We start from the raw sequence: 18,189 nt of genomic DNA, 5'->3' as shown, positions 1-18,189 counted from the left end.
AAATATTAAATCTACTCAATTTAGTTGTCTGATTTTCCATCTAAACACAGACTGTTGAATTCTTTCATTCTTCCCAAAAATATGCAGGGCTTTATCCAACACCTAAAAACCAGATGGTGGGATTGGTTTAACCCGAGTTTTAACAGAAGTCGTGTGAAGTGGTAGGCAACACAAGCTCACAGAACGGGACCGCCGGGTGCTGAAGAGCGTAAAAAAAAATCGTCTGTCCTCGGTTGCAACACTCCACTACCGAGTTCCAAACTGCCTCTGGAAGCAACGTCAGCACAACAACTGTTCGTCTGGAGCTTCATGAAATGGGTTTCCGTGGCCGAGCAGCCGCACACAAGCCTAACATCACCATGTGCAATGCCAAGCGTCGGCTGGAGGGGTGTAAAGCTCGCCGCCATTGGACTCTGGAGCAGTGGAAACGCGTTCTCTGGAGTGATGAATCACACTTCACCATCTGGCAGTCCGACGGATGAATCTGGGTTTGGCTGATGCCAGGAGAACGCTACCTGCCCCAATGCATAGTGCCAACTGTAAAGTTTGGTGGAGGAGGAGGAATAATGGTCTGGGGCTGTTTTTCCATGTTTCGGGCCCCTTAGTTCCAGTGAAGGGAAATCTTAACGCTACAGCATACAATGACATTCAAGATGATTCTGTGCTTCCAACTTTGTGTCAACAGTTTGGGGAAGGACCTTTCCTGTTTCAGCATTACAATGCCCCAGTTCCCAATACAAGGTCAAGATCGGTATGGAAGAACTTGACTGGCCTGCACAGAGCCCTGACCTCAACCCCATCTAACACCTTTGGGATGAATTGGAACATCGACTGCGAGCCAGGCCAAATCACCCAACATCAGTGCCCAACCTCACTAATACTCTTGTGGCTGAATGGAAGCAAGTCCCCTCAGCAATGTTCCAACATCTAGTGGAAAGCCCTCCCAGAAGAGTGGAGGCTGTTATAGCAGCAATGTTCCAACATCTAGTGGAAAGCCTTCCCAGAAGAGTGGAGGCTGTTATAGCAGCAATGTTCCAACATCTAGTGGAAAGCCTTCCCAGAAGAGTGGAGGCTGTTATAGCAGCAATGTTCCAACATCTAGTGGAAAGCCTTCCCAGAAGAGAGGAGGCTGTTATAGCAGCAATGTTCCAACATCTAGTGGAAAGCCTTCCCAGAAGAGTGGAGGCTGTTATAGCAGCAATGTACCAACATCTAGTGGAAAGCCTTCCCAGAAGAGTGGAGGCTGTTATAGCAGCAATGTTCCAACATCTAGTGGAAAGCCTTCCCAGAAGAGTGGAGGCTGTTATAGCAGCAATGTTCCAACATCTAGTGGAAAGCCTTCCCAGAAGAGTGGAGGCTGTTACAGCAGCAATGTTCCAACATCTAGTGGAAAGCCTTCCCAGAAGAGTGGAGGCTGTTATAGCAGCAAAGGGGGAAACCAACTCCATATTAATACCCATGATTTCAGAATGAGATGTTCGTTGATCAGGTGTCCACATACTGTTGGTCATGTAGTGTATATCAGCTTTCTGCTGGAGGAGGTTTAGGAGGACCAATAGGAAGCCCCTCCCCTCCAGGTTTAGGAGGACCAGTAGGAAAGCCCCTCCAGGTTTAGGAGGACCAATAGGAAGCCCCTCCCCTCCAGGTTTAGGAGGACCAGTAGGAAAGCCCCTCCAGGTTTAGGAGGACCAGTAGGAAAGCCCCTCCAGGTTTAGGAGGACCAGTAGGAAAGCCCCTCCAGGTTTAGGAGGACCAGTAGGAAAGCCCAGTGACGGGTGGCACTGAGCTCTAGGGAGGGTGGCACTGAGCTCTAGGGAGGGTGGCACTGAGCTCTAGGGAGGGTGGCACTGAGCTCTAGGGAGGGTGGCACTGCCATCCTTTAACGAGAAGTTAAATAAATACCTTTATCACTACAATGTAATATATGACCCATTAAATGTCACTGAGGGGCCGGTGCAGTAAGGGCCCTACTACCTCCCTCTCTCCTACCTCCCTCTCTCCCTCCCTCTCTCCCCCTCCTCCCTCTCTCCTACCTCCCTCTCTCCTACCTCCCTCTCTCCTACCTCCATCTCTCCCCCTCCTCCCTCTCCTCCCTCTCTCCTACCTCCCTCTCTCCTACCTCCCTCTCTCCCTCCCTCTCCCTCTCCCTCCCTCTCCCTCTCCCCCTCCTCCCTCTCCCCCTCCTTCCTCTCTCCTACCTCCCTCTCTCCTACCTCCCTCTCTCCCTCCCTCTCTCCCCCTCCTCCCTCTCTCCTACCTCCCTCTCTCCTACCTCCCTCTCTCCTACCTCCCTCTCTCCCTCCCTCTCTCCCCCTCCTCCCTCTCTCCTACCTCCCTCTCTCCTACCTCCCTCTCTCCTACCTCCCTCTCTCCTACCTCCCTCTCTCCCTCTCAAATAGGAGAGAAGTCCCCTATCCTTCCAGAAAGCTCATTTCAATTCCTCCCGCTGCCTAGCAGGACTTCTGTTGGAAGTCTGGCTTCGCTCCAAATCTGTGTGTCTCCTGGGTGAGAATAACATTGAATAAATTTGTCCAAACGTCATTTGCAATTCCCCCCCCAAAAAAAAAAAACCATTTTCTTGAAAACATCTGTAACAAATCCTTGTTTTGAGAATAGTAGTAGTACATCAGAGTGTATTGCACTGCTACGCCGTGACCCTGAGCTGTGGTACGGACTGAGTCTTTCCATAGTGCTGGAAATAGGATCTCTGCAGCAGTAGCCAGCTACATACTATGATATTTACCATTAGTTCTGGCCCAGTCTTTAGCATGCAGTCTACATAATTAGGTGTAATTGACTTCCCTTACAATGTGTTTCTAGTGACAGTGGACATCTGGCCTTGAGACACTCCATACAGGGGGGGGGGGGGCGAGGCCCAAATGGAACCCTACCATCTTCATAAGGCTCATAGGCCTCTGGTTAACAGCAGTGTACTATATAGGGAATAGGGAACAATTAGGCCTGCTCTCTGAGCTCCCAACTACCAGCTCGCCTTTCTACTTGGTAGCAGCATGGGTGGTATAGAATAGGTACGACTCTTCTGCACAAATAAATCTAACAAAACGTCTTTCATACTACACTTTCCCCCCCATTATCAAAATATTTATCAAATCAAACCTAAATAAAATATTAATATTTATTTTTTGGGGTGATCGTTCTCAGATTTCGGTTCATTTTCAGTGGTTAGTGCTGCTAAGACTCAAAGTAGGTTTTTGTACTGATTAACAACAAGGATATAATCACTGCCTCTAATACTGACTAACAAGGATATAATCACTGCCTCTAATACTGACTAACAAGGATATAATCACTGCCTCTAATACTGACTAACAAGGATATAATCACTTCCTCTAATACTGACTAACAAGGATATAATCACTGCCTCTAATACTGACTAACAAGGATATAATCACTGCCTCTAATACCGACCAACAACAAGGATATAATCACTGCCTCTAATACTGACTAACAAGGATATAATCACTGCCTCTAATACCGACTAACAAGGATATAATCACTGCCTCTAATACTGACCAACTACAAGGATATAATCACTGCCTCTAATACTGACCAACAACAAGGACATAACCACTGCCTCTAATACTGACCAACTACAAGGATATAATCACTGCCTCTAATACTGACCAACAACAAGGACATAATCACTGCCTCTAATACTGACCAACAACAAGGATATAATCACTGCCTCTAATACTGACCAACTACAAGGATATAACCACTGCCTCTAATACTGACCAACTACAAGGACATAATCACTGCCTCTAATACTGACCAACTACAAGGATATAACCACTGCCTCTAATACTGACCAACTACAAGGCCATAATCACTGCCTCTAATACTGACTAACAAGGATATAATCACTGCCTCTAATATTGACCAACTACAAGGACATAACCACTGCCTCTAATACTGACCAACTACAAGGACATAATCACTGCCTCTAATATTGACCAACAACAAGGATATAATCACTGCCTCTAATACTGACTAACAAGGATATAATCACTGCCTCTAATACTGACTAACAAGGACATAATCACTGCCTCTAATACTGACCAACAACAAGGACATAACCACTGCCTCTAATACTCACTAACAACAAGAACATAATCACTGCCTCTAATATTGAATAACTACAAGGATATCATCACTGCCTCTAATACTCACTAACAACAAGGTCATAATCACTGCCTCTAATACTGACTAACAAGGATATAATCACTGCCTCTAATACTCACTAACAACAAGGATATAATCACTGCCTCTAATACTCACTAACAACAAGGTCATAATCACTGCCTCTAATACTGACTAACAAGGACATAACCACTGCCTCTAATACTGACCAACTACAAGGATATAATCACTGCCTCTAATACTGACTAACAAGGACATAACCACTGCCTCTAATACTGACCAACTACAATGATATAATCACTGCCTCTAATATTGAATAACTACAAGGATATAATCACTGCCTCTAATACTGACTAACAAGGACATAATCACTGCCTCTAATATTGACAAACTACAAGGATATAATCACTGCCTCTAATACTGACCACCTATAAGGACATAATCCCTTCTTCCTGTCAGACATGCAGCTTGGGCCGGTAGAGAGAGAAGTGGGATTGTCTTGACAACAAATGATCTTTGATTTAGTCTCAAATGGAACCCTATTCCCTATGTAGTGCACTACTTTAGACCAGGACCAAATGGAACCCTATTCCCTATGTAGTGCACTACTTTAGACCAGGACCAAATGGAACCCTATTCCCTATGTAGTGCACTACTTTAGACCAGGACCAAATGGAACCCTATTCCCTATGTAGTGCACTACTTTAGACCAGGACCAAATGGAACCCTCTTCCCTTATGTAGTGCACTACTTTAGACCAGGACCAAATGGAACCCTATTCCCTATGTAGTGCACTACTTTAGACCAGGACCAAATGGAACCCTATTCCCTATGTAGTGCACTAGTATAGACCAGGACCCAATGGAACCCTCTTCCCCTATGTAGTGCACTACTTTTGACCAAGGCTCCGATTAAAAAGTACAGCACTATGTAGGGAACAGGGTGCCATTTGGGAGGTACAGCTCATGTAATAAGTGATCCTAGTAAAATGTCACTACTGACTAACAATACACAGCTTTTAACTGCAGTTTAGTCACTTGCCAAAGACATTTTACGGTCCAATAGTAAAAATAGCAGTGGTGGAATTAGGCCGAACAAGCAACAGCATAATCCGTGAAGTTCTCTGAATATTTCTGGTCACTGGCGATCAGTCCTCGTTCTGAAAAAACACATTTTGCTGAGCAGTGAGCAATTGTGTTGGCTTAAAGTTATACAACTGAACTCACAAAAACAGCCACTTTATTTTTTTATTTTTTTGAAATAGCCCTTTACTACTAAACTACTGATCTCTCTGCCTGATGCTAAGACCTGACTGGATCAAATAAACCCAGCCACATTTACAGAGAAATTAAAAAGAGTATTTTGCAGAATGTTTCCTTCTGGCAGGGTGAAAAACATGAGGACTCTGTGATACTTGACTTCCCCGATGTGCTCTTCATTGCCCCCGACAGCTTTTAGAAAACCTGATGGGAATATAACAAAGCAACTGTACAGAGAACATAACGTCACTCAGCCCTGCTCTAAAAACAGCCTGGGAGTTTAGTCGACATCATTCAGCCCTGCTCTAAAAACAGCCAGGGAGTTTAGTCGACATCATTCAGCCCTGCTCTAAAAACAGCCTGGGAGTTTAGTCGATATCATTCAGCCCTGCTCTAAAAACAGCCTGGGAGTTTAGTCGACATCATTCAGCCCTGCTCTAAAAACAGCCTGGGAGTTTAGTCGATATCATTCAGCCCTGCTCTAAAAACAGCCTGGGAGTTAAGTCGACATCATTCAGCCCTGCTCTAAAAACAGCCTGGGAGTTTAGTCGACATCATTCAGCCCTGCTCTAAAAACAGCCTGGGAGTTAGTCGACATCATTCAGCCCTGCTCTAAAAACAGCCTGGGAGTTTAGTCGACATCATTCAGCCCTGCTCTAAAAACAGCCTGGGAGTTTAGTCGACATCATTCAGCCCTGCTCTAAAAACAGCCTGGGAGTTTAGTCGACATCATTCAGCCCTGCTCTAAAAACAGCCTGGGAGTTTAGTCGATATCATTCAGCCCTGCTCTAAAAACAGCCAGGAAGTTTAGTCTACATCATTCAGCCCTGCTCTAAAAACAGCCAGGAAGTTTAGTCTACATCATTCAGCCCTGCTCTAAAAACAGCCAGGAAGTTTAGTCTACATCATTCAGCCCTGCTCTAAAAACAGCCTGGGAGTTTAGTCGACATCATTCAGCCCTGCTCTAAAAACAGCCTGGGAGTTTAGTCGACATCATTCAGCCCTGCTCTAAAAACAGCCTGGGAGTTAGTCGACATCATTCAGCCCTGCTCTAAAAACAGCCTGGGAGTTTAGTCGACATCATTCAGCCCTGCTCTAAAAACAGCCTGGGAGTTTAGTCGACATCATTCAGCCCTGCTCTAAAAACAGCCTGGAAGTTTAGTCGACATCATTCAGCCCTGCTCTAAAAACAGCCTGGAAGTTAGTCGATATCATTCAGCCCTGCTCTAAATACAACCAGGAAGTTTAGTCTACATCATTCAGCCCTGCTCTAAAAACAGCCTGGGAGTTTAGTCGACATTATTCAGCCCTGCTCTAAAAACAGCCTGGGAGTTTAGTCGATATCATTCAGCCCTGCTCTAAAAACAGCCTGGGAGTTTAGTCTACATCATTCAGCCCTGCTCTAAAAACAACCAGGAAGTTTAGTCTACATCATTCAGCCCTGCTCTAAAAACAACCAGGAAGTTAGTCGACATCATTCAGCCCTGCTCTAAATACAACCAGGAAGTTAGTCGACATCATTCAGCCCTGCTCTAAAAACAGCCTGGGAGTTTAGTCTACATCATTCAGCCCTGCTCTAAAAACAACCAGGAAGTTTAGTTATTTTGAGTTTCTTCCTGTTTGTTGTCCTGTTTTCTTCAGGGGATTCCTTCACCCAGACTCAGCAAGAATGATTAAGCATTGAGGAAGACGATAAAAACAGCTGCTGTAAAACGAACACTTTTTAACCCCTTGAAAAGAGGTGAACTGAGTCATGGGCTGTTTGGACTGCTGAGGGGACAGAGAGGGTTCTGGGTAAAGGAGTCTAGAATGTGATGAACTGAGTCATGGGCTGTTTGGACTGCTGAGGGGACAGAGAGGGTTCTGGGTAAAGGAGTCTAGAATGTGATGAACTGAGTCATGGGCTGTTTGGACTGCTGAGGGGACAGAGAGGGTTCTGGGTAAAGGAGTCTAGAATGTGATGAACTGAATCATGGGCTGTTTGGACTGCTGAGGGGACAGAGGGGGTTCTGGGTAAAGGAGTCTAGAATGTGATGAACTGAGTCATGGGCTGTTTGGACTGCTGCGGAGACAGAGAGGGTTCTGGGTAGAGGAGTACAGAATGTGATGAACTGAGTCATGGGCTGTTGGGACTGCTGAGGGGACAGAGGGGGTTCTGGGTAAAGGAGTCTAGAATGTGATGAACTGAGTCATGGGCTGTTTGGACTGCTGAGGGGACAGAGGGGGTTCTGGGTAAAGGAGTCTAGAATGTGATGAACTGAGTCATGGGCTGTTTGGACTGCTGAGGAGACAGAGAGGGTTCTGGGTAAAGGAGTCTAGAATGTGATGAACTGAGTCATGGGCTGTTTGGACTGCTGAGGGGACAGAGGGGGTTCTGGGTAAAGGAGTCTAGAATGTGATGAACTGAGTCATGGGCTGTTTGGACTGCTGAGGAGACAGAGAGGGTTCTGGGTAGAGGAGTACAGAATGTGATGAACTGAGTCATGGGCTGTTGGGACTGCTGCGGAGACAGAGGGGGTTCTGGGTAAAGGAGTCTAGAATGTGATGAACTGAATCATGAGCTGTTTGGACTGCTGCGGAGACAGAGGGGATTCTGGGTAAAGGAGTCTAGAATGTGATGAACTGAATCATGAGCTGTTTGGACTGCTGCGGAGACAGAGGGGATTCTGGGTAAAGGAGTCTAGAATGTGATGAACTGAATCATGAGCTGTTTGGACTGCTGCGGAGACAGAGGGGATTCTGGGTAGAGGAATCTAGAAAGGAAGATGGAACGGAAGAAACCAACAATATGTTTTAAACCAAGTCTAATCCCGTGAGACGTAATACGACAGAGATTCTAACTTGGTCGTGTAATAACCTCTCTAAAAGATATCGAAGGTGAAGCTTGGACTTCTTTCAGTCGATACAGCAAGACTGTAGACTCAGAAATACACCGGCTTTTTTTTGGAACGCCATGACCAGTGTGCACTAAATTGGAGTATTGCACTCGTCGGTGGGCTCCTGTATGAATATAAAAACAGCGGGGCACTAACCTGTACGCCATCCTTCAGTTTGAGGATACACTCCATGGTGTTAATGGTGACGACCACGGCCTCTGAGCCCAGTTTGGTCCAGGGTACGTGGATACGCAGCTCGTGGATGTGACCGCTCAGGAAGGTAAAGGGCAGTTTCAGCTCCTACAAAACAGGGTATAAAATAAATTAAAAAGTCACTGCAATGGGTCTTGCAATGCTAAGGGATGTGGGTTCAAGACATGAGGGTACGATCTCTACAGGTATATCATCTGTGGACAACTGACCAGACATGAGGGTACAATCTCTACGGGATATCATCTGTGGACAACTGACCAGACATGAGGGTACGATCTCTACGGGATATCATCTGTGGACAACTGACCAGACATGAGGGTACGATCTCTACGGGATATCATCTGTGGACAACTGACCAGACATGAGGGTACGATCTCTACGGGATATCATCTGTGGACAACTGACCAGACATGAGGGTACGATCTCTACGGGATATCATCTGTGGACAACTGACCAGACATGAGGGTACGATCTCTACGGGATATCATCTGTGGACAACTGACCAGACATGAGGGTACGATCTCTACGGGATATCATCTGTGGACAACTGACCAGACATGAGGGTACGATCTCTACAGGATATCATCTGTGGACAACTGACCAGACATGAGGGTACGATCTCTACAGGATATCATCTGTGGACAACTGACCAGACATGAGGGTACAATCTCTACGGGATATCATCTGTGGACAACTGACCAGACATGAGGGTACGATCTCTACAGGATATCATCTGTGGACAACTGACCAGACATGAGGGTACGATCTCTACGGGATATCATCTGTGGACAACTGACCAGACATGAGGGTACGATCTCTACAGGATATCATCTGTGGACAACTGACCAGACATGAGGGTACGATCTCTACGGGATATCATCTGTGGACAACTGACCAGAGATGAGGGTACGATCTCAACAGGATATCATCTGTGGACAACTGACCAGACATGAGGGTACGATCTCATCTGTGGACAACTGACCAGACATGAGGGTACAATCTCTACGGGATATCATCTGTGGACAACTGACCAGACATGAGGGTACGATCTCTACGGGATATCATCTGTGGACAACTGACCAGACATGAGGGTACGATCTCTACGGGATATCATCTGTGGACAACTGACCAGACATGAGGGTACGATCTCTACGGGATATCATCTGTGGACAACTGACCAGACATGAGGGTACGATCTCTACGGGATATCATCTGTGGACAACTGACCAGACATGAGGGTACGATCTCTACGGGATATCATCTGTGGACAACTGACCAGACATGAGGGTACGATCTCTACGGGATATCATCTGTGGACAACTGACCAGACATGAGGGTACGATCTCTACGGGATATCATCTGTGGACAACTGACCAGACATGAGGGTACGATCTCTACGGGATATCATCTGTGGACAACTGACCAGACATGAGGGTACGATCTCTACAGGATATCATCTGTGGACAACTGACCAGACATGAGGGTACGATCTCTACAGGATATCATCTGTGGACAACTGACCAGACATGAGGGTACAATCTCTACGGGATATCATCTGTGGACAACTGACCAGACATGAGGGTACGATCTCTACAGGATATCATCTGTGGACAACTGACCAGACATGAGGGTACGATCTCTACGGGATATCATCTGTGGACAACTGACCAGACATGAGGGTACGATCTCTACAGGATATCATCTGTGGACAACTGACCAGACATGAGGGTACGATCTCTACGGGATATCATCTGTGGACAACTGACCAGAGATGAGGGTACGATCTCAACAGGATATCATCTGTGGACAACTGACCAGACATGAGGGTACGATCTCAACAGGATATCATCTGTGGACAACTGACCAGACATGAGGGTACGATCTCTACAGGATATCATCTGTGGACAACTGACCAGAGATGAGGGTACGATCTCTACGGGATATCATCTGTGGACAACTGACCAGAGATGAGGGTACGATCTCAACAGGATATCATCTGTGGACAACTGACCAGACATGAGGGTACGATCTCTACGGGATATCATCTGTGGACAACTGACCAGACATGAGGGTACGATCTCTACGGGATATCATCTGTGGACAACTGACCAGACATGAGGCTACGATCTCTACGGTATATCATGTGTGGACAACTGACCAGACATGAGGGTACGATCTCTACGGGATATCATCTGTGGACAACTGACCAGACATGAGGGTACGATCTCTACGGGATATCATCTGTGGACAACTGACCAGACATGAGGGTACGATCTCTACGGGATATCATCTGTGGACAACTGACCAGACATGAGGGTACGATCTCTACAGGTATATCATCTGTGGACAACTGACCAGACATGAGGGTACGATCTCTACAGGATATCATCTGTGGACAACTGACCAGACATGAGGGTACGATCTCTTCTAACTTCTGAACAGAATAAATCAACAGTAAAACTTCTGTATATGAATTGAGGACCATGTTTAGGACTTTAGGTCCTGATTTCATTCTGGGTTTTATTTTTTTAAATTTAACTTTTAGGCATGTCAGTTAAAAAAAAAAAATAGTATTATTTCCCGGGGGAATTGTGGGTTAAACTGCCTTGTTCAGAGGCAGAACGACAGATTTTTTTACCTTGTCAGCTCGGGGGATTCGATCCAGCAACCTTTAGGTTACACATGACCATCAAAGCCATTGAATTGAACAGAATAAGAGAATGTTTCAAATCTGAATCTAAAGTAATCACTAAAATTCACATGAAGCTACTGCTCTCGCCGCATCATCAAGCACTGGACACAGACTAGGCGATGTTTGACATCAGCACTGGTGGGATCCCAGTCCGTGTCCCTGGGTGTCGCTGTTGAGCAGGAACAGACAGACAGGTGGCAGTGGGACACACGTCTAACCACGGTCGATGGAACAAATGACCTCTTGTGGGAAAAGAGCAGACTCCGATTGAGACTGACCTGACCTGCATTCATAAAGTTACCTCAGGAAAAGAGCAGACTCTGATTGAGACTGACCTGACCTGCATTCATAAAGTTACCTCAGGAAAAGAGCAGACTCCGATTGAGACTGACCTACATTCATAAAGTTACCTCAGGAAAAGAGCAGATTGAGACTGACCTGCATTCATAAAGTTACCTCAGGAAAAGAGCAGATTGAGACTGACCTGACCTGCATTCATAAAGTTACCTCAGGAAATTAGCAGATACAAAGTCATTAGCATTACTAAGTGTTATTCCTGGACATTAAAGTGTTATTACAGTGTTATTACAGTGTTATTGCAGTGTTATAACAGTGTTAATAAGCTTTATTCCGGTTTAATTCCAGGGTTATTCCATACCTGCTCCAGGACATCCAGCTTCAGCTCCAGCTTGCTCAGTACCACATCTCCTCCCCATAGCGACAGCTGCAGGTCAGAGGGCTTCAGGTTCTTGATGTATTTGTTCACGTAGGTCATCAACAGGGGCGTGACATAGGACTCCAACATCCTGCCTCTGTCCTGGACCACAACACAACAGGGAAGAAAATCAGTCCCATGGTTTTTTTGGGGGGGGGGCAAGGAGTTTTTTTTTGGGGGGGCCAAGTCACAAACAAACACATAGTTTAAAATTTTTGGGGGGGGAATAAAGCAAGTTGAGCTAGCCAAATAACATATCTGGTAACCCGAGGGCTTTCCTTAGCTAGCCATGCCTACAGCCCTTCAAAAAAGCCCTCCAGTCAAGCTATGGTAACCCGAGGGGCTTTCCTTAGCTAGCCATGCCTACAGCCCTTCAAAAAAGCCCTCCAGTCAAGCTATGGTAACCCGAGGGCTTTCCTTAGCTAGCCATGCCTACAGCCCTTCAAAAAGCCCTCCAGTCAAGCTATGGTAACCCGAGGGCTTTCCTTAGCTAGCCATACCTACAGCCCTTCAAAAAAGCCCTCCAGTCAAGCTATGGTAAGCCGAGGGCTTTCCTTAGCTAGCCATACCAACAGCCCTTCAAAAAAGCCCTCCAGTCAAGCTATGGTAACCCGAGGGCTTTCCTTAGCTAGCCATGCCTACAGCCCTTCAAAAAAGCCCTCCAGTCAAGCTATGGTAACCGGAGGGCTTTCCTTAGCTAGCCATACCAACAGCCCTTCAAAAAAGCCCTCCAGTCAAGCTATGGTAACCCGAGGGCTTTCCTTAGCTAGCCATGCCTACAGCCCTTCAAAAAAGCCCTCCAGTCAAGCTATGGTAAGCCGAGGGCTTTCCTTAGCTAGCCATGCCTACAGCCCTTCAAAAAAGCCCTCCAGTCAAGCTATGGTAACCCGAGGGCTTTCCTTAGCTAGCCATGCCTACAGCCCTTCAAAAAGCCCTCCAGTCAAGCTATGGTAACCCGAGGGCTTTCCTTAGCTAGCCATACCAACAGCCCTTCAAAAAAAGCCCTCCAGTCAAGCTATGGTAACCCGAGGGCTTTCCTTAGCTAGCCATGCCTACAGCCCTTCAAAAAAAAGCCCTCCAGTCAAGCTATGGTAACCCGAGGGCTTTCCTTAGCTAGCCATGCCTACAGCCCTTCAAAAAAGCCCTCCAGTCAAGCTATGGTAACCCGAGGGGCTTTCCTTAGCTAGCCATAGCAACAGCCCTTCAAAAAAAGCCCTCCAGTCAAGCTATGGTAACCCGAGGGGCTTTCCTTAGCTAGCCATGCCTACAGCCCTTCAAAAAAGCCCTCCAGTCAAGCTATGGTAACCCGAGGGCTTTCCTTAGCTAGCCATGCCTACAGCCCTTCAAAAAAAAGCCCTACAGTCAAGCTATGGTAACCCGAGGGCTTTCCTTAGCTAGCCATGCCTACAGCCCTTCAAAAAGCCCTCCAGTCAAGCTATGGTAACCCGAGGGGCTTTCCTTAGCTAGCCATGCCTACAGCCCTTCAAAAAAGCCCTCCAGTCAAGCTATGGTAACCCGAGGGGCTTTCCTTAGCTAGCCATAGCAACAGCCCTTCAAAAAAGCCCTCCAGTCAAGCTAACTGCCATAGCTAGAGATGCAGGACTGTAGAGAACTGGTAGAACCAGTCACAAGGTAATGTGTGTTATAGCTCGTCCTTTATTTGACCACATGAAGTTACATAGCTAGCTGTATGATAACTAACCACCTCACACAACACCGTGTTGTTTTTTGCCTTGTGTCATGTATCCAATCAGTGTGATTTGAGTGTGGTTCATTTGCTAGCTTGCTTTGCTACGTAGTGAAACTTTCGAGTTTATCAACGTTGTTTTTCGTTATTCACTGAGTATTTATTCCTTCGTCTCACTATCTATATATATATATATATATATACACACACATTTAAAAAAAAAATATATATATATAGATAGTGACACGAAGGAATAAATACTCAGTGAATAACGAAAAACATAACGAAAAATATATATATATATATATATATTTTTTTTATCATTAACTCTGCATTGTTGGAAAAGGCACCCCTAAGCATTTCGTGGTTAGTTTACGAAGCATGAGATAAATACAATTTGATTTGAACTGTGACAGCTCACTACAGCCTGGCATCTAGCTAGCTAGCTAGACAGTGTAGCCATAGAGAATGATAGAGGCCTCTTGTGGCCAAAGGGCCGTTTAAAGCATGGGCAGCACCATGAAGGGCTTCCACCATGGATTTTTTTTGTTGCCTTTACCTCCCTTATCTCACCTCATTTGCTCACATTTGCTATATAGACTTATTTTTCTACTGTATTATTGACTGTATGTTTGTTTTACTCCATGCGTAACTCTGTGTTGTTGTATGTTGTCGAACTGCTTTGCTTTATTCTTGGCCAGGTCGCAGTTGTAAATGAGAACTTGTTCTCAACGTGCCTTCCTGGTTAAATAATGGTAAAAAAAATATATATATATATTTTTTTTAAGTAGTCAAAGTAGTCAAGTGGGTGGGGATTCCTATGAGTTGTAGCCTCAATAGTGCTACCACAGTTTAAAAATATATATATATATATATATATATGATTCCTCTATCAATCTCTATGGGTGTAGCTGATGTATACTGTCGCTTTCATCTGGATTAAATCCAATTTATGTTTAATCTGGAATGTGGTCGGAGGCGCATTACGGATGATGAGACGCAATTGCTGAGCCTCTGGAGGCATGAAGATGCCACCGCCTCGCCGCGCGTCTCGTAACAACGCGGAAGGGCTCCGTATAGCTCCGCATTGACATGATTGGTTGACTGTAGGTGAGGGCGGGAAGTCCTGTGTAAACACAAACTCACTTCTTTGAACATCTTCCTTCACAACTGCTCTACGAAGCGCAAAGAAGTATGAATTCCCTGACTTCTGCAGAGGACATGTCACCGTAAATACCGCACGGCTAATGCAGACATCGGATTGACCATGAAGTGCCTTTAAAAAAAGGACATCATAATATTGTTGATTGGGTTCATACAATGCAACCCAGCTAGCTAGCTAGAACAATTAGTATGCAAGTTTCAAACAAACGTGTGGGCCTGGCTCGTACCATTAGTTATCTACCTAGTTAGTAGCAGTTAATAGGGCTGGCTAGAGTTAGTTCGCTAGCTGATTAGTTATTTGGACTATCATTCTGGAAAAGTGTTGGCTAGCCAAATGACAGTTGAGTTGGCTAGCTCCAGTCCTTTAGCCTGCTTGCTAACGTTAGCCTTAGCTAGATATCTAGTCATTTCAGTAGCCAAAGTAAACGAAGCTTATACAACTTGCTATCTCTACTTAGACTCAATTATTTCCCTTACTTGTTTGCTGCTGTTTCAATGAATCTCTTCGGGTAGCACAACTAGTTCATTCATCCCGTTTAGCTGAAGCAAGGCACATTTGTCTCAGGCACAACGTCACTAATCAACTAAACACGGAACTTCCGCGTGTTGACTGTCGTGTCGTCATTTCCTGATGGGGGCGGAACCACGCTGTTCCCTTTCCTCGCCTCCTCTCATTCATAAAACATAGTGAATACAGAGCAAAATTGTGTAAATTTATCAAGCGCGATTGAAACACAAAACGATTGCGTTTTAAGGTTTGAGGCTACATGATCTGCATACAAGTAAGCTAGTCAGCTTCTTAAATGTAGGTTATGAATGGGTTTGATTATAATTCTAGCATGATACAGTATTTAAAATCAACTAGATTAATAGTAGGAAATGTATGGCTATAATAAAAAATGTCTCAAAATGTTGCAAGCAGCGTACTTGGAATAGGAATAAACAATAGAAGCGACATGTGTCATTCGTCATGCAGAAATATTTAAACGTACTGCTTAGTCTTTAGATTCTCGTCTCCAGAAGTATTCAGTTGTCAACTGCTAGTCAATGTCGACATTTTGATGACTTCTCCCAGCAATTCTGAAATGTCTGATTTCAATACAATAGAATGAAAAATAGTAGAACACATAGGTCAATGCATGCATTATTGTGTTACTGTTTATGTTACATTTTCTCTGGAGATTTCAAATATAAGAAAAATAATCTGATTTAAACCACTTGATTACTACTACTAGAGCATGTTGTTTAATTCTGATGTGATTCCATGTCGTATTAAAACTTCTCCCCTATTTCCAGGTGTAGTTTTTACAAATCACACGCGATTTATTCCTCTCGCGTCCTTTTAATCATGAAATGTATGACAAATATATAGCCAAATAAATATAAAAGGACAATCAGCAGTTGCTACATCCATTTTTGGACTTATAAATGAATGATATGTACCCATTGATTCTTGAAGAATATAACTTATAAATGAATGATATGTACCCATTGATTCTTGAAGAATATAACTTAGAAACCGCCTCATGAGCTTAGTTCCACAGTCACACCCCATCAGAAACCCAAAATCTACAGAGCCTTCAGAAAGTATTCATACCCCTTCACTTATTCCACATTTTGTTGTGTTACAGCCTGAATTCAAAATGGATTAAATATATTTTTATTCTCACCCATCTACACACAATACCTCCTAATGACATCACAATACCCCATAATGACATCACAATACCCTATAATGAGGAAGTGGAAAATAATGTTTTTAGAAATGTTTGCAAATGTATTGAAAATGAAATACAGAAATATCTAATGTACATAAGAAATCACATCCCTGAGTCAATACATGTTAGAATCACCTTTGGCAGCAATTACAGCTGTGAGTCTTTCTGGGTAAGTCTATAAGAGCTTTGCACACCTGGATTGGACAATATTTACCCATTGTTATTATCTGTCAAATTGGTTGTTGATCATTGCTAGACAACCATTATCGGGTCTTGCCATAGATTTTCAAGCAGATTTGTCAAAACTGTAACTCTGCCACTCAGGAACATTCACTGTCTTTTTGGTAATCAACTCCAGTGTATATTTGGCCTGGTGTTTTAGGTTATTGTCCTGTTGAAAGATGAATTCATCTCCCAGTGTCTGGTGAGAAGCAGACTGGACCAGGTTTTCATCTAGGATTTTGCCTTTGCTTAATAAATCCAATTAGTTATTTTTTTTTTTTTATCCTGACAAACTCCCCAGTCATTAACGATTACAAGCACAGCCATAACACTACCGAGTGGTGCAGCGATCTAAGGCACTACATCTCAGTGCAAGAGGTGATACTACAGTCCCTGGTTTGAATCCAGGCTGAATCACATGTGGCTGTGATTGGGAGTCCCTTCAGGCGGTGAACAATTGGCCCAACATTATCTGGGGTAGGCCGTCATTGTAAAATAAGAATTTGTTCTTAACTGATTTGCTTAGTTAAATAAATGTTAAATAAAAGAATATGCAGCCGCCACTATACTAGAAAATATGGAGAGTGGTACTCAGTAATGTGTTGTGTTGGATTTGCCCCAAACATCACACTTTGTATTCAGAACAAAAAGTGAATTGCTTTGCCACATGTTTTGCAGTATTACTTTAGTGCCTCGTTGCAAACAGGATGCATGTTTTGGAATATTTTTATTCTGTACAGGCTTCCTTCTTTTTACTCCGTCATTTAGGTTAGTATTGTGGAGTAAATACAATGTTGTTGATCCATCACAGACATTAAAACTCTGTAACTGTTTTAAAGTCACCGTTGGCCTCATGGTGAAATCCCTGAGTGGTTTCCTTCCTCTCCGGCAACTGAGTTAGGAAGAATGCCTGTATCTTTGTAGTGACTGGGTGTATTGATACACCATCCAAAGTGTAATTAATAACTTCACCATGCTCAAAGGGATATTCAATGTCTGCTTTTTTAAAAAACTTTTACCCATCTACCAATAGGTGCCCTTCTTTCCGAGGCATTGGAAAACCTCCCTGGTCTTTGTGGTTGAATCTGTGTTTGAAATTCATTGCTCGACTGAGGCACCTTACAGATAATTGTATGTGTGGGGGTACAGAGATGAGGTAGTCATTCAAAAATCATGTTAAACACTATTATTGAACACAGAGTGAGTCCATACAACTTATTATGTGACTTGTTAAGCACATTTTTACTCCTGAACTTATTTAGTCTTGTCATAATAAAGGGGTTGGATAGTTATTGACTCAAGACATTTCAGCTTTTCATTTTTATTAATTTGTAAGAATTTCAAAAAGCATAATTCCACTTTGACATTATGGGGTTTTGTGTGTAGATCAGTGACAAAAAAAAAATATACATTTTAAAACCATTTCAAATTCAGGCTTGTCACATAACAACATGGATAAGATCAAGGGGTGTGAATATTTAC

General features: G+C 44.1%; 1 protein-coding gene across 1 annotated transcript in view; it reads right to left on the bottom strand.

Annotated features, from left to right (window-relative positions):
• Positions 1 to 15,624, bottom strand: part of LOC106590749 (vacuolar protein sorting-associated protein 13B) — a 258,600-nt gene extending 242,976 nt beyond the window's left edge. Inside the window, exons 1-4 of the mRNA XM_045713900.1 lie at positions 15,245 to 15,624; positions 14,750 to 14,879; positions 11,860 to 12,018; positions 8,453 to 8,596 (exon numbers count right to left, since the gene is read on the bottom strand). Of these exons, the coding sequence (XP_045569856.1) occupies positions 8,453 to 8,596; positions 11,860 to 12,018; positions 14,750 to 14,761 (315 nt within the window). The 5' untranslated portion in view covers positions 14,762 to 14,879; positions 15,245 to 15,624. The remainder of the gene's footprint in view (positions 1 to 8,452; positions 8,597 to 11,859; positions 12,019 to 14,749; positions 14,880 to 15,244) is intronic.
• Between the last annotated feature and the right edge of the window lie 2,565 nt (positions 15,625 to 18,189).

The sequence above is a fragment of the Salmo salar genome, unplaced genomic scaffold (assembly GCF_905237065.1).
Source record: "Salmo salar unplaced genomic scaffold, Ssal_v3.1, whole genome shotgun sequence".
Lineage (NCBI taxonomy): Eukaryota > Metazoa > Chordata > Actinopteri > Salmoniformes > Salmonidae > Salmo > Salmo salar.
Note: the sequence above shows the minus strand (reverse complement) of the source record. Positions and strands in the feature narration are given on the sequence as shown.